Here is a 17,232-nt window from a genome sequence, read left to right as displayed (position 1 = left end):
GCTTTTGCGCAAAAAAGCCCCGATCGCCATTTTCGCCATCGGGGCTTTTTTGCGCAAAACAAATCTGAGCTGTCTACACTGGCCCTTTTGCACAAAAGGGACTTTTGCCCGAACAGGAGCAGCATAGTATTTCCGCAAGAAGCACTGATTTCTTACATGTGATGGTCAGTGCTCTTGCGGAAATTCCAGCTGCCAGTGTAGACAGCTGGCGAGTTTTTCTGCTTTTGTGGAAAAACTTGCCAGTCTAGACACAGCCAAAAATACAAACCTGGCACAGAAATGTTGCTGACTGTCCTGCTTCCACTGCATTGTCAAATGTGTTGAGCTGTAAATATTGCAGTGCGCTGTATAAATAAGTTGCATCGACCGTTAGTTTGGAGTGACTTTTCTGGTGCTTTTTATGTAGCCTGTTGTAAAACCAGGTAAACATGTAGGTAAGCTGGTGGACCCCTGAAAGATATCTGCACATCCCTTCCCCCGAAGTATGTGTACCGCTGGTTGAGAGCCAGGTCAATGGTTCTCTTGTGGTGCGGTCAGTGAATCTGAGATTCCCGGCGTAACTGGGGGCACCATAAATATGCTGTCCTCATGACCCACACTGGATAACTAAGGTCCTCCTAATGGGATGGGAATTAAGAATGTTAAGTAGTGAGTAAATGACTAATTGTGTACTCGATATAATGTGTGTTGAGTACATGATTAGTTGATAAAAGGTCACTTGGGTTATGCAGTTTACATGTAGTAGGTGCTGGGCGTGCATAGCTGCAGCGAGGGTAGGTCTGGAACCCAGCATGAGCCAGGCCTGGACTGCTGCAGCTCTGCCTTTTAAATGTAGTAAAAGCTGCCCGGGTTCCACTCTGTGCCTCTGGATTTTAAATGTAGCAAGAGCCAGGTACCTTTTACTATATTTAAAAGGCAGATCTACAGTACTGCTGCATCTTTGCCTCCCTGCCCACCCTCCCCTCACCATGGGGAAGGGGATGTAATGTAGCAATGTAAAAAAAATAGTCGAGTCGACTACTTGCAATCCCCTCCTTGCTGCCTCTATACCAGAGGCAGCAGGAGGAGTGTAGAAGCAGGAGCCAGCTTTAAAAAGGATGAGGCTTTTTTTTTTTTTTTTAAATAACCAACAAAGCTATCCAAAGCACAGGACTTGGTGGTTTTGGGAAACTTCAATTATCTAGAGATCTGTTAGGAAAACAACATAGCAGAGCAGAGATTATCCAACAAGTATTTGGAATGTATTGAAGACATTTTTTTTATTTCAGAAGGTGGAGAAAGCTACTGGGGAAGGCTGTTCTGGTTTGATTTTAACAAATAGGGAGGAATTGGCTGAGAATTTGAGACTGGAAGACAGCTTGGGTGAAAGTGATCATGAAATGACAGAGTGCATGATTTTAAAGAATGATTGTAGGGAGAACAGGAAAAAAAGACAGTGGATTTCAAGAAGGCAGCTATAGCAAATGCAGGGAGTTGGTAGGTAAGATCCCATGAGAATCAAGTCTAAGAGGAAAAATAATTGAAGACGGTTGTTTTTCAAAGAGAGGTTAGTAAAGGCACAAGAGCAAATTATCTCACTGTATACAATAGATAGGAAGTACAGCAAGAGACCATGCTGGTTTAACCTGGAGATCTTAAATGATTTAAAAATAACAAAAGGAGTCTTACAAAAACTGGAAACTGGGTCAAGTTATAAAGGATGAATATAAACACACAACACAAATATATAAGGGCACAAAATGAACTCAGACTAGCTAGAGACATAAAGGATAACAAGAAAACATTCTACAAATATATTAGAAGCACAAAGAAGAGCAGGGACGGGATCAGCCCGTTACAAAAAGAGGAAAAAACTAACAGAAAATGTGGAAATAGGTAGGGATATAACCAGTTGACTGGCCTGTCTGGAGCAGCCCACAGCATGGCGGGCCTGGCTGGGATGGAGCAGTCAATCATCCAAGGGGTGGATGGGTGGGCCTCTCCAGCTTGACTGGGCCCTCCACACCATGCTGTGGGTGGGTGAACGGGCAGGCGGGGGCTGCTCCAACCCAGTCGGGCCCACTGCACTGCAGACAGGCAGGGGGCAGCTTCAGTCCAGCTGGGCCCATCATGCCATACCATGCCTTGGGTGGGCAGGAGGACCAGCTAGGGCCCATCATGTCACACTGAGGGCAGGGGAGACCATTCCAGCCTGGCTGGACCTGTCACACCCGCAGGATCGAAATTAAGTGGTTAACCAGTTAAATGTTAACCTGTTAACTGATTAAATGGGATTTTATATTCCTAGAAAAGGCAAAGGTGCTTAATTACTTCTTTGTTTTGGTTTTCACCTATAAGGTTGATCCCTAACATAACCAAGGTTGATGCCTGACATAGCAAATGCTTGTGAAAAGGTGTGGGTTCAGTCGCTAAAATAGGCAAAGAACAGTTAAAAATTACTTAAATTAGATGTCTTTAAGTCTCCAGTACCTCATAAAATGCATCCTAAACTACTCAAGGAGCGGACTGAGGAGATACCAGTGCCATTAACGATTATCTTTGAAAATTCATGGACTACAGGAGAGGTTCCAAAAGACTAGAAAAGGGCAAATAAAGTGCCCATCTATAAAAAGGGAATAAGGGTATGCCATGGAATTATAGACCAATCAGTTTAACTTCTGCGCCAGGAAAGATAATGGAGCAAATAATTAAGGAATCCATTTGCAAACATCTAGAAGATAATAAAATATGTAACAGTCAGTATGGATTTGTCAAGAACAAGTCATGTCAAACCAACTTGATAGCTTTCTTTGACAGGATAACAAGCCTTGTGGATAAAGGGGAAAAATTGATGTGGTATATCTAGACTTTATTAAAGCATTTGATACAATCCTGCTGACATTCTAATTAAAAAGCTACGAAAATACAACTTAGATGGAGCTCCTAAGGTGGATCCTATGCATCCTAAGTTGGTTGCATAACTGGTTGGATAACCATTCCCAGATAGTATTATCAATGGTTGACAGGGCATACTGAGTGGGGTTTTGCAGTGGATTAGTGTAGGGACCAGTTCTGTTCAATATTTTCATCAATGATTTAGATAATGGCATAGAGAATACACTTATAAAGTTTGCAGATGATACCAAACTGGTAAGGGTTTGCAAGTGCTTTGCTGGATTGGGTTATAATTCAAAATAATCTAGACAAACTAGATAAATGGTCTGAGGTAAATAGGATGAATTCAATTGAGACAAATGCAAAATACTCCACTTACGAATAGGGTTGTGAAAGTGTAACCATGTACTATGCGGTTACATTCAGGTTCCCAGTACATCTGCCATCTGTCCCTTCCCATGCTGCTGCCTCTGAAGCTGCCTGAGAGGGGGGGAGGCAGGAACCGGTATGCACGGGGAGCTGGTTAAGCCAGCTCTCTGTACGCACCAGCTCCCAGAGAGCTGACTGCCCCCATGTTAATTTTCAACATTTTAACATCCCTACTAAGGAAGGAACAATCAGTTGCTCTCATACAAAATGGGAAATGATTGCCTAGGATGGAGTCATAGTGGACCACAAGCTAAATATAAATCAACAGTGCAACACCATTGCAAAAAAAGCAAACATGATTCTGGGATGCATTAACAGGAGTGTTGTGAGCAAAACACACAAAGACATTCTTCTGCTCTGCTCTGTGCTGATTAGGCCTCAACTGGGGCATTATGTCCAGTTCTGGGTGCCACGTTTCATGAAAGATGCAGCGAAATTGGAGAAGGTCCAGAGAAATGCAAAACAAATGATTAAAGGTCTAGAAAACATGATCTAGGAGGGAAGATTGACATAACTGGATTCGTTTAGACTTGAAAAGAGAAGACTCAGGCTATGCCTACACTACAGTTTTTGTGGAAAAACGGTTGTTTTTCCGCAAAAACTTGCAGAGCATCCACACCTCAAGCATGTTTTTGTGCAAGTAAATTGAAAGATCAGATGGGTTTTTGTGCAATTGATAATCCTCATTCTGCAAGGAAGAATGCCTTTTTGTGCAAGAGCTCTTGTGCAAAAAGGCGTGTGTGGATGGGGAAGAGGGTTTTTTGTGCAAGAAGAGGGAAGAAGAAAAAGCAGGGGAGGTTTAAGTTGGACATTAGAAAAAATTTCCTAACTGTGAAAGTGGTTAGACACTGGAGTAAATTGTCTAGGGAGTTTTAGGAAACTCCATCATTGGAGATTAAGAACTGGTTAGACAGACACCTGTCAGGGATGGTCTAGAACTCTAGATGGTGCTTGGTCCTGCTGTGAGTGCAGGGGACTGGACTTGATGACCTCTCGAGGTTCCTTCAATCTACGATTCTATGACACTGTCAGATTTGTGGGTCCCTGTGTTAGGCTTGCATCAGTTTTTGAATGTTACAGACTGCATTTAGTTTGCAGCCTGAGCTTATGCCCTGCTGCGCGGGCTTTCTCTGTTACTACTACTTTGGGGGTATCCCTGGTTATATAGACCATAGAGGTCCTTTGCTGCTCTCCCCACCTTTTTCTGTCAAGGACATGTTTTCCCCTTTGATGGTAATGCACATTAAAGAACGCTTACGTTGTGCTCAATATTATCCCTACATCGTCATCTTGGTCAGATGCCAAAAGAATTGCCTTCTAGGAGATGCTTAGCTAGCCTGTCTTCTGTCATCTTAACTATTTACCCTGCTGCTGAAGTTGTTGAGATTTCACTACGTTTCTCCATTACACAGAATAATAATTAATGATCTGTCAGGCTGCCACCTTCCTGATTTTAATAGCTTGCACAATTTGGACTGACTTTATTTTATGTCAAGTTATATAAAGTTAGAAGTGTTAATACAGTACAGCCGCTCCCCGAGTTGCGAATGGTCGAGTTACGACCGTTCGCACTTACGACCAAAGCTCCCATGGAGCAGTCGTAAAGGCAGTCTCTGAGTTACGAACGTGACGTGTGCTTATGAACAGCGCGGTTGTGTGTAACTCAGTGGGGTCCGAGTTATGATCGGATTGAGTTACGGCCAAGTGTTTGGTCCGTAACTCGTTCGTAACTCGAGGAGAGGCTGTATGCCAGATGAAAATTGCAAGTTTCTCACGGCTTTTAGTGCTGTGTTGTCTCAAGCAGTAGTTCCCAAGCAGTGTCATAAGAATGGCCATACCGGGTGATATCAAAAGTCCTTCTAGCTCAGTATCTTGTCTTCTGACATTGGCCAATGCAAGGTGCCCCAGAGGGAATGAACAGGGCAGATAATCATTAAGTAATCCAGCCCCAGTCGCCCATTTCCAGTTTATGGCAAAAAGAAGCTAAGGACACTATCTCTGCCCATCTTGTCCCTGCCCCCCATGAACTTAGCTAGTTCTTTTTTGAACCCTGTTATAGTTTTGGCCTTCACAACATCCTCTGGCAAGGAGTTCCCTAGGTGCTATGTGAAGAAATATTTCCTTTGTTTGTTTTAAACCTGCTGCCTACTAATTTAATTTGGTGACTCTTCGTTCCTGTGTCATGGGAAGGAGTAAACAACATTTCCTTATTTACTTCCTCTACAGCAGTCATGATTTTATAGAGCTCTAGTGTATCGCCCTTAGTCATCTTTTTTCCAAACTGAAAATTCTCAGTCTTATTAGTCTCTTCTCATATGGCAGCCATTCCAAATCCCTTATTATTTTTGTTGTACCTTTCTGAACTTTTTTATTTTCCAATATATCTTTTGCGAAATGGGGTGACCACATATGCACGCAGTATTCAAGATAGGGGTGAAACATGGATTTATACAGAGGCAATTAGATATTTTTTGTCTTTTTATCAATCCCTTCCTTAAAGATTTCCAACATTCTGTTCACTTTTTTGGCCATTGCACATTGAGTGGGTGTTTTCAGAGAACTATCCACAATGATTCCAAGATTTTTCTCGAGTCACAACCGCTAATTTAGAACCCATCATTGTCTATATATAGCAGGATGTAAAAATGCATTTAAAAATGTATCTGTGTAACCACTAAAATCATAGCGGTTACACAGTTCTGCGGGCTGCAGGCTCTGCAGCAAAGCCTCCCTGGGAGCGGCGCTGGCAAGGGCTGGGAAGGCTACACTGTGGGCTCTATAGCTGGCTCCTGGGTGTGGGGCTGGCAGTCTCTACCAGCCCCGCTCCCAGGAAGCCAGCATGTAACTTGAGGTGGGTGGCTGGGCCTGCTATGGACAGGGGCTCCTTGGGTGGGCTCTGGGGGACTGGAGCTCCAGCCCCTATCAGTTAACTGGAACCAGTAAGCCTCACCCATTAACCAGTTAACCTTTTACATCCCTAATATATAGTTGGGATTCTGTTTTCCGATGTGCATTACTTTGCATTTATCAACATTGAATTTCATCTGCCATTTTGTTGCACAGTCACCCAGTTTTGTGAGATCTTTTTGTACCTCTTTGCAGTCTGCTTGAGATTTAACTATCTTGAATAGTTTTGTATCATCTGCAAATTTTGTCACCTCGCAGTTTATCCTTTTTCCAGATAATTTAATAAGAACTTCCTTACTGTCAGGGTGGTTAAACTCTGAAATAAATTGTCTAGGGAGGTTGTAGAATTTCCCTCACTGGAAATTTTGAAGAGGTTAGACAATCATCCCTCATAGATATTTTAGATGGGGCTTGGTCCTGCTATGGGTGCAGGGGACAGGTCTTGATGACCTTTCAAAGTCCCTTCCAATTCTAGTATTCTATGGGTACGTCTAGACTACATGCCTCTGTCGCCAGAGGCATGTAGATTAGTCTACCAGACATAGGAAAATGAAGCGGCGATTTAAATAATCACCGCTTCATTTAAATTTACATGGCTGCCGCGCTGAGCCGACAAACAGCTGATCAGCTGTTTGTCGGCTCAGCGCGATAGTCTGGACGCGCGGGTGCCGACATCAAAGGTATTTGTCGACCACCCAGGTATACCTCATCCTAAGACGTACCCTAAGATTCTATGTCAACTAGGATTGGTCCCAGAACAGACCCCTGGGGACACAACAATTTATCTCCTTCCATTCTGAAAACTGACCATTTATTCCTACCCTTTGGTTCCTATAGTTCAGTGGTCCCCAACCTTTTGAGGTTGTCGGGCGCCAGGGGTCGTGGCCGTTCGCCTGCCGGGCGCCAGGGGGCAGGGACACTTGCGCGCCCGGGGGCGGGCCCCCTCCATAGCTGCGCGCCCGGGGGCAGGCCCCCTCCATAGCTGCATGCCCGGGGGCGGGCCCCCACATAGCTGCATGCCCGGGGGCGGGCGGGGCCGGGGCCCCTCCAAGCGCCGCGCGCCCGGGGCCGGCGCTCCCTCCCCCCCCCCAAGCGCCGCGTGCCTGGGGCCGGCGCTCCCCGTGCGCTATGTGCCCGGGGCCAGGCCAGCCCCGAGCACCTGGCGGGCGCATGCAAATGCCCCCGCGGGCACCATGGCGCCCGCGGGCACCGTGTTGGGGACCACGGCTATAGTTTATGTTATCAATCTATTAGAGGACCTTCCTTCTTATCCCATCACAACTTACTTTGCTTAAGAGCCTTTGATGAGGGACCTCATTCAAGGCTTTCTGGAAATCTAAGTACACTATATCCACTGGATCCCCTCTGTCCACATGCTTGTTGACCCCCTCAAAGAATTCTAATAGATTGGTGAGGCATGATTTCTCTTTGCATAAATCAAGTTGACTCTTCCCCCATTAAATTATATTCATCTGTGTGTCTGACACTTTTATTATATACTATAGTTTCATCCAGTTTGCCCAGTACCGAAGTCAGGTTTATCGGCCTGTAATTGCCACAATCACCTCAGGAATAGGGATGTTAACGGGTAACTGGTTACCTGGTTAGCATCATCCAAATGGTTAACTGGTACCCAGGGAACAGCCCACTGCCCTTTAACATTGCTGAGCCTATGCATAGGGTTGCTGGCTGTAACAGCCCCATGTGGTACCGCCACTCCAGCCCACTTCTATTTAATCAGTCAACTGGTTAAACTTAACGTTTATCCAATTAACTAATTAAACAGGCTTTTACATCGCTACTCTGGAGCCCTTTTTAAAACTTGGTGTCAATTTATCTATTCCCCAGTCATGTGGTACAGAAGCTGATTTAAGCGATAGGTTACAAACTACAGTTATTAATTATACCATTTCACATTTGAGTTCCTTGAGAACTCTTGGGTGAATGCCATCTGGACCTGAGACTTATTACAGTTTAGTTTATCAATTTGCTCCAAAACCTCCTCTGGGTGTCTGGATACAATGTTTGATTTTGCTTTAATACTTTCAATGTGTTCATCAGTTAATCAACTTTATACAGTAATAAGATAATATGTTGTATTCATTTTCTCAGTGGAATAAACCGAGTTCCTCAGAGGTTATAGCAATAACATTTCAATATATTGTGTGTTATCCAATTTGAAGTGCTTGGATGAAATTGAATTCAATGAGTCATCTCTGTTAAACAATTTATACTGTATTATGGTTAATATTATTCTTGGTTTCCAGCTTAATTCGGAAGTAGATCTGAAATCTGACCTGCAGAAAACCACTGATAGTGATTCTGACAGTGGAAAGGGCAGCTGTGAAACCAGCTCTCCAAGTCAGTCTAACAAGGGACCCGCATCTCTTGGTGACGAAGGTCTGTAATACTGTCAAGTTTTTCTTTTGGGTTTTAGTTTAAAAAATTGGGCTTTGTTCTCTGATGGTTGCTTTGCAGAAGGCTGAGGGAATGTGGTCTTTGACTATCTGCCAATCAGAAGTCTCACATTTGATTTGCTAATCCTCGGTTATTTTTCTATGCTACCAGGACAGGCTCCTTAATTTTCCTCTAAGTCTACAGACGTTAAACAAAACAACACCCCAATGTCACTAGCAACAAACACTGTACATACACGAATGTTTTTCTAAATGTTATAGAAGCAAATATCTCATACGTCATTTGCAATCTGATTCCACTTCGCTCACCAATATTCCATTCAAAGCCATGTACAAAATATATGTATGATGTAGTATAGGAAAATATATGTATGTTGTAGTGCGAGGTGGAAAACATACATATGATGTAGTACAGGGCTCTGCAATATTGTATTAACTATCAAAATCCATCTCTCTCTCCCCTCCCCCCCCGTGGGACAACAGAGTGACATCAGCACGTCACTCATGTCACCCCATCTTCAAGCCATGATCTCTGCCCCCATCCTGGGGCTCAGATGCTCTGGGCCCTGCGTGGGCAGCCTCCTTAGCCCCAGCCAGACTCCCCTCCCTGGCAGCAGGCCAGGGGCTGTCTCGGTCTTTCCTCCAGGCCACCACTACTGCCTCCCTGCTTCCCACAGCCCAAGCACAGAGCCAGATTCTAGCAGTGGCCATGATCTCCGCCTCCCTCCTGGGGCTCAGATGCGCCAGCCCCACATGGGCAGCAGTGTTAGCTGAGGCTGGGTCCCCTCCCCAGCAGCAGGCCCAGGGCTTGGCCTTCCACCGCCACTGGGGTGTATGTGAAAAAGGCAGGACTGTGTGTGTGTGTGTGTGTGTGTGTGTGTGTGTGTGTGTGTGTGTGTGTGTGTGTGAAAAAGGCAGGACTGTGTGTGTGTGTGTGTGTGTCTGTGTGAGAGAAAAAGCTGGGGCTGGTACAGCATCAGCCTGGTCCACCCCAGTGCCTGGGGGGAGAGCTGGGTTGCCTTCCCCCCAGAAAGAGGGGGGTAAGCGAGCGTAGTAAGCAGGGGGTGCAGCCCCTAGTAAACATATAAATTAACCTTTCACATCCCTAACCAGTAAGCATCACTCTACATGGGTAATGCTTACTGGTTCTGGTTAACCTGTTAGGAGCTGGAGCAGCTCCTCGCCCACCCCAAGCAGGGGGCTGCTCCAGCCATGCGGGACCCACTGCAGGCAGGGTATGCTCCAGCCAGCTGGCGCAACTCCTGTCTGTGGCGGGCCCGGCTTGGCCCCCCTGCCATACGTTATATGCTGGCTTCCTGGGAGCAGGGCCAGCAGGGGCTGCCAGCTCTGCTCCTAAGGAGCCAGCTGCTCCTGGGGAGGTAGCTTTGCTGCAGCAACAAAGCACAGCTGGCAGGGGCTTGCGGCCCCACTCCCGGGAAGCCTTCGCTGCGGGCTCTGCAATATAAATCTTATTTAAGCTTTATACTGCAGAGACCGCTGTATGTAACTGTGTAACTGCTGGGATTTTTAGCAGTTACACAGTTACCTTTTTAAAGAAATTTTTACATCCCTAATATAAGTATGTGTCTGTTCTGAGTTCCAAATGCCCTTTTGGTTGCTCAGGATAAGAGTGGAGATGGGAAGGTAGTGGAAGGGCAGCATTGGACTGAGATGAGGTAGGGAAATGATGAGTGGGGTAGTGACTATCTTAACTGCTTAGTTCCTTCTTTTTTATGATTTGCTAAGCCCAGAGAAGCAGGTTCCGTGGTGTTAACTTGAATGGCTTTGTGTGAGATCCAATCTGGCCAAATTTTTAAAGGCTATTGTGAGGGAAGGAAGTCTGGCAGAGGAACATTTGTCCTAAGAGTTCCATTTAAAAACTATTGAATTTTCTCATGATGCTCAGAGCTCAGTGGAGAGGTGGAACAGTGGTTTTTATAAATAAAACTTGCACTTTAAGATAACACTATCATAGTAGTTCCCCATTAAAGTTGTATCTCAGTGACGTTTCCTGTACGTGGTACAGTTGCATAGGCAAATAACCAGATAAAGCAAGATTCTGAGAACACACTTTGTTATATGTTTACTGGATGAGTCAATTCTTTCCTGATACCAAACTCTAACATTTTAAGTATTTCAGTAAGTGTTATTTTCTCTTATTACTTTTCAGTCTGAACTCAGTAGTAGTGTTATGAAGTTTCTGGACTGCAAGCTTTTTTACATATAATAATTCTAAACTAATATTGCATTTCAATAACATTTATACAAATCTGTAATTCAAGTGTGGTCCAGATTTCTGCTGAACAACATTGCATTGCTCTCTCTGCACCATTCTAAAATACGGAACATCAGATCTCCCAACTCAAACAAAAGGAAACCAGAAAATGTTCAGTTAAGGTCCCCCTTGAAAAGAAGAGTGACGTGGCATGAAAAAATAAAATACTAACTTTAAAAAAAACCAGTTAACGCAGGAATACCCACTTAAAATATATTTCACTATTGTATAGCAGAAAAGGAGTCTTGCACAGTGGCTTTTATGGGACTAGTCATTTGACTAAAATTATGTACACGTTTAAATATTTGCAGGAGTGGGGTCATCATGTGTCTATTATAATTCACTTATTATATTACTGTTTGTTTTGATAGAATACACTTTCATCTCAAGGAAAGACTATACAAACGAAAGTAGTTTTGGAATGGTTCTAAGGTTCTTGAATGGTAGATAATAACATACTGTGCTATTGGGGGGAGGGAAATGGGTTGTCAAAGTATAGATTAAATTTGATTTGCTATGCTGCATTAAATTTCCATTGGCATTCATGAGCCTTCAGGGGATAATAAGTGTCTCAGAGAAATGTGTCTGGCATGGTGCATGAACTAATCATTTGTCAATTAGCATGTTTTTTTTTAAAATGTGATGTGTGTCATAAAGAGTTTAATATGTTCCCACCAGACTCAGAGGAGGAGATCTTTGTGAGTAAAAAATCAAAAAGCAAGAAAGTGCTTCAGGACAGTGAGAGCGAAGGGGAAGAGGAAGGCATTTTTCCTAAGAAGAGCGACATTGTGGATGAAGATGTGGAACATGGAGAGGAAAATGAAAACACTTTTGCCACAAAGAACAAAAAATCTCATCGGATTCAGCAAGCTCTGCGGGACAGCGATGAGAGTGACACGGGTGATCCATTGCATCCTGAAAACCTTGAAATAGACATGAAGTCAGAATTGACTAAGGATGAGTTGGGCTCACAAGTGAGGAAACCTGCAGAGATGTCCGTGAAATCTTGGAAAAAATACAAAAAACACAAACACAGTTTTAACCAAGAACCAGACAGAGTAATAGGGAAGTCAAGAAGGAAGACAGAAAAAGAGAGAAAAATGGAGGCTATTAGACAGATGAAGACAGAAAAGAAACACAAACAGGAGGTATAAAAGTTTACTTGCAAACATTTCTGATATTTTCAGTTGTTAAATACTGGCATTTGATGGTGGGCTGAGGGTTTCCATTTAATGTAGGTTTCCATACCAAAAGAAAGAGTTGGACATCCACTCAGGCGCTCCCAAGTTCTGGTTAGGGTTTTTCTCTGAATCATAGGTGAGTTCTATGGTATGCTGATTGCAGCAGTTGAGAACCTGCCTCCATCAATTAGCATATCTAATTTTGAGCTCTATAAAGTGAACAGGACTGGCCTATAGAATGTGAAAGACTGCTTGGGGGATAATGTAATGATGATGGGATGGGCTATTTTTTAAAATTTTGCTAATGGCCCTGAAATCATGAAGAGATCTTCCAAATATTTTGAAAACAAGTTTTGCAAGTTAATATAGTTCATTGTACTTTAACTCTTCTGCTGACCAGGAGGATGGTGGTGAAACATACGATTTTAATGGTAGTGGGTGCCTTCTTGCCAACAAAGAACTCTTTGACAATGATTTAGAGGAGGAAAATGATCCCCTTCTTGAAGATGAAGAGTCACTAGAATCAATAAGAGCTGCTGTGAAAGACAAAATGAAAAAACATAAGGTAACCTATTCTGTTATAACCATAAACTTCTTTGTAGAGGGTATTGTACTGAAGTATGTAACGCAAATTTTTGGTGGCACTGGTGTGCATCCATATTTTTCTTTCTAGAGGTATTGGAGTACAGCCGCTCCCCGACTTACAACACACCGACTTATGACCATCTGTACTTACAACCAACCTCCCATTAACCCCATTATAATATTTTCGAGTTGAGAACCATGTACATCAAGTTTTTCTAACTGTGTGGGCAGCGCGTTTAAGGGTATTTCAGACTTACGACGAAATCGATTTATGACCAGGTGTTTACAACATAACCCGTTCGTAAGTCAGAGACTGCCTGTAATAGTGCCACTAATCAGGAGCACTGACATAGAAAATGCCAAAAATCGTATTGCAACAGAGGCTGTAGAGGCTCTTAAAGAAGTTGCAGTGAAACAGGACAGGGTTGGGCATTAGTTTATTAGAATATTTGCTGATCTTTTTTCAAGACTGATGGCACAAAAATAATTGTAGAAAGTTATCTTGTTGCAGGCTTCTTTGCCCTTGATAGTCCCCTTTGTTTTGAAATGTAATAGACTTCTTTTTATCGTTTATAGAGTAAAGATCTGTTTTCTGAGATTGAAGATTACAAATGTGTATTTGATGATGAGAATGAGGGACCTACACTAAAAGGACCCAAAAGAAAGGTGAAATATTTCATTATGAATATCTGTTCTTTTTTAACTCTCAGTAATGCATTATAATTTTTATTTGAAGCCTTTTCTATGTTGCGTCTCATCAAAGTACCTTATTCTTGTTTATTTGAGGTGGTTCTTTGTTTTTTAAACTCTGCTACAACTGTTAGTTTTTAATTTTGTTTTCCCGCTGTTTAAAAGATGAAAACTGGTCATATGGATACACTCCGACATTTCAGTCCTGTGATTTCAAGGGCCTTTCTTTTATCTGTTTAAGGAGCGGAAAGCAGCAAGATTAAGTAAAGAAGCTATTAAACGACTGCATAGTGAGACTCAGCGACTTGTTAGAGGTAAAACCTAAACTCTTTGGTGTACATGTTATGTGTGAGCTATTAAGATATCTTTTGGAGGGCAGCAGAAACTTCTGATATGCAAGATTCTGCTGTTGATTAACATGAGTTATTCTGTATCTAAAGTGTATAGGCTGCAAAACAGTTTTTGCCAAAATCTTGCTTAGTGATGGACTCTTGGTGCAAACAAGATTCCTGAGTGGAATCTTACAACTTGCATTCACGTGGCTATGAGAGGTCACTGGAATCTTTTAAAAATTATAGCTGGGCTACATATAACTGATTTGGTGTGTCTCAGGTTCTTACTTGCAACAGATTTTAGAACAGATCATATAATTCTCTTCCTGATGACAAAATCTGTTTTCTTTGAGTTCCTCTGCATGCTGCAGTAGTCCCTCTTCACAAGAATAGACTGGTGATTGGGAAGAGGTCCTTCAGATACAACCTTTATTCAGGGTTAAGATCTATTTAAATTTGCTCTGATATTTTAGCTAGAAACCACCTGTCCCAAAAACAGTTGGATTTTTAAAAAAATGTTGTTTTGATGTACAACTTACATGATTTTTCCCCCCTTTGACAGAATCATCTCTGTCTCTTCCATATCATATGCCTGAGACTAAAACTATCCATGAGTTCTTCAAGCGTAGACCACGACCACCATTGCAAGGAAATGCTATGGCATTGCTAAAGTAAGGACCAAGCTTATCTCACAGTGTCTCTGTTCCAAATCAGGACTCTCAATCTTCCTGAAGCAGATGTGGTCCATGTTATGAAGAAGTTATCTAATATACAGATTCCTGTTTGCAATCACGTAGGCCTCCTACATTTCCTTTGTAATACCATAATCTTCTATGGCAATTATAGTAATTTGCTTCTGGGGGAAAGTAATACCAGAGATGTATTTATTATGTTTTAAATTATCTCTTAAATGCAGTTTAACAGCTGGAAACAAGAAGTATCACCATGTAACTAGGCAACTCTCCACAGACCAGCAGCAAGGGATGTCATTGATCATCAATGGGCCATAAGTCAGAGTCTGAGAACCAATGATCTAAGTGGCAAACCTGCCACTTTAGTAACTAGTATGTGATAGCAGGACTCTGCTGTTTTTTCCCTAATAAATGAAAATTTCCAGTTAGATTGTACTTGGTATACAGAAGTAAAATTTTAAAGGAACATGCTCATCTAAATTCTTGTGACAGTGTCCCATGCTCCCCTTCAGATTCAAATAACTGCTGTGGTTTAAGTCTCCCTGCTCAGTTTAAAACCAAATCCTATTTTAAAAGGTGTGTGAATAATGAAACAAACAATAATCATAGAATCATAGGACTGGAAGGGACCTCGAGAGGTCATCGAGTCCAGCCCCCCGCCCTCAAGGCAGGACCAAGCTCCACCTACACCATCCCTGACAGATGTCTATCTAACCTGTTCTTAAATATCTCCAGAGAGGGAGATTCCACCACCTCCCTTGGCAATTTATTCCAATATTTGACCACCCTGACAGTTAGGAATTTTTTCCTAATGTCCAATCGAAACCTCCCCTGCTGCACTTTAAGCCCATTACTCCTTGTCCTGTCCTCAGAAACCAAGAGGAACAAATTTTCTCCTTCCTCAAGGTGCAGTTAGTGAACGTTTTCTTTAATAATTAAAAAAATTGAAATCCAGAGAATCCTACATTAATGTAAATTAATAACTTAGATTTTAAATGCCCAAATGTCAGACTATTTACTGTAATGTTCCCACAGCCATCCTAATTTGATATTATTGAATTTACATAGTAAACTAGTAATTTGTGATAGTGGGTAGAGTGTAATACATAGGCACAAAAATGACAATGTGCGGTACTATCAGATAATTGGCATTAGTTCTCATAACACATTACAAACAATTGTAGGCTTCAGAGCATCTAAGGCTGTGGTCACCAACCCGTCGATCGCGAGGCCTCGACCAGTCGATCGTGAGGTGTTCGGGCACCCCAACACCCCATTTTCCCCCTCACCTCCGAGAAGCCCCACTACCTACCTCTAGTGTATTGCCACCTTCCCACAGGGTAGATGGAAGTCCTGTCTGAAGCCTGCGTCACTTCTGGGGGTTCCAGAAGTGCGCGGGCTGCTCCCCTCCCACAGCTCTATTGCGTGCTGGGGGAGGGGGTGTTGGCCTTGGAGGAGGAGTGTGGCGGCTTCCCTGCACTGCTGGCGCCGGAGGGGTGAGTCGAGTGCAGGGGTTTCCCTATGCTGCGGGAGCGGGGGTCGGCCCCAGGGTTTGGCCACGCTATGGGAGGAGAGGGGGTTGGGCGGGCTGGGCCGCACTGCGGGATGGGGGGTCGGCCCCAGGGCAGGTGCCCGCGTGGGTTGGCCGAGCTGCAGAAGGGGGAGAGGGTTGGCCGGGCCACAGGAGGGGGGTTTGGCCCCTGGGCAGGCGCCCGCGTTGCAGGAGGAGAGGAGGGGGTAGGGGTTGGCTTGGCCGCACCACGGAAGGGGGGTATGGCTCCGGGTCAGGCGCCTGCGGGGGTTGGCCGCGCTGCGGGAGGGGAGGAAAGGGGGAGGGCTGGCTGGGCCGTGCCGTGCTGCGCCGCGCCATGTGGGGGAGGGTTTGGCCCCGGGGCAGGCGCCCGCAGGGGTTGGCCATGCTGCGGGAGGGGGTTGGTCACGCCGCAAGAGGGTGGGGTTGGCCCTGAGGCACGTGCAGAGTTTCCCTGCGCCGCGGGGGCGGGGGGGGGGGGAGAGTAGGGCCCAGAGGAGGCACGTGCTGGTTTCCCTCTTGGGGGGGGGGGGGAGGGAAGAGAATCCTGTGAGGAGGCAGATGCAGGGGACTCTCTGCTGCCACTGGTACCCTGCCCCCTGTCCGCACTCCCCGCTCCCCAGACCCCACTCCCCTGTCCCCAGCTACAGAACTCTGTCCCCACTGGCACCCTGTTCCCTGCTGCAGAACCCTGTCCTCTGCCCTCCCAGCACCCTGTTCTCTCTCCCCTGTCCCCAGCCCCAGAACTCTGTCCCCACAAAATGTATAATTATAAATGCTTCATTTTAGATTTAAATAGTATGAATAAAAAACAGACCATTTATTTCATAACTATAAACACGTGATTTTAATTGTATGTATCGCATAATTTTAAAATAAACTGTTTATCTGAGTGTGTAAGTAAGGGCTGGGGTAGCAAGTGACGGACAGGAGGAGAATAGAGAGGGCTGGGCTTCAAGGATTGGGCGAGGCTTCAAGGAAGGTGCAGGGCAGTAAACCTTCGCATGTTCTGAGATTTAAAAAGTGATCTTGGGTGTAAAAAGGTTGGAGACCACTGATCTAAGGACATATCTACATTAGGAAATTATTTTGAAACAATGTATTTTGAAATAATAACTCCCGAAATAACTATTTTGAAATAGCGTGTTCACACTTCAGGGAAGCCTCGAAATTAGTCCGAGACAGGCTCCCTTAATGTGGATGCGCTACCTCGACATAGAGCTCCAGGAAGCACTGGGGAGTAATTACTTTGGATGACTCTAGGGAGTAGTTATTTCGAAATAGCATCAGTGGAGCGTCCACACTACCGCTATTTCAAA

The 17,232-nt window shown here is 44.2% G+C and overlaps 1 protein-coding gene across 2 annotated transcripts in view; it reads left to right on the top strand.

The window, feature by feature from the left end:
* Positions 1 to 17,232, top strand: part of CLSPN (claspin) — a 36,644-nt gene that overhangs the window by 673 nt on the left and 18,739 nt on the right. For both annotated transcript variants that reach the window (XM_006110728.5, XM_006110729.5), the window contains exons 2-7: positions 8,478 to 8,610; positions 11,581 to 12,050; positions 12,484 to 12,648; positions 13,245 to 13,334; positions 13,600 to 13,672; positions 14,253 to 14,361. In XM_006110728.5, the coding sequence (XP_006110790.4) occupies positions 8,478 to 8,610; positions 11,581 to 12,050; positions 12,484 to 12,648; positions 13,245 to 13,334; positions 13,600 to 13,672; positions 14,253 to 14,361 (1,040 nt within the window). The remainder of the gene's footprint in view (positions 1 to 8,477; positions 8,611 to 11,580; positions 12,051 to 12,483; positions 12,649 to 13,244; positions 13,335 to 13,599; positions 13,673 to 14,252; positions 14,362 to 17,232) is intronic.

Source organism: Pelodiscus sinensis, chromosome 26 (assembly GCF_052426305.1).
Source record: "Pelodiscus sinensis isolate ZL-2025 chromosome 26, ASM5242630v1, whole genome shotgun sequence".
NCBI lineage: Eukaryota > Metazoa > Chordata > Testudines > Trionychidae > Pelodiscus > Pelodiscus sinensis.
Note: the sequence above shows the minus strand (reverse complement) of the source record. Positions and strands in the feature narration are given on the sequence as shown.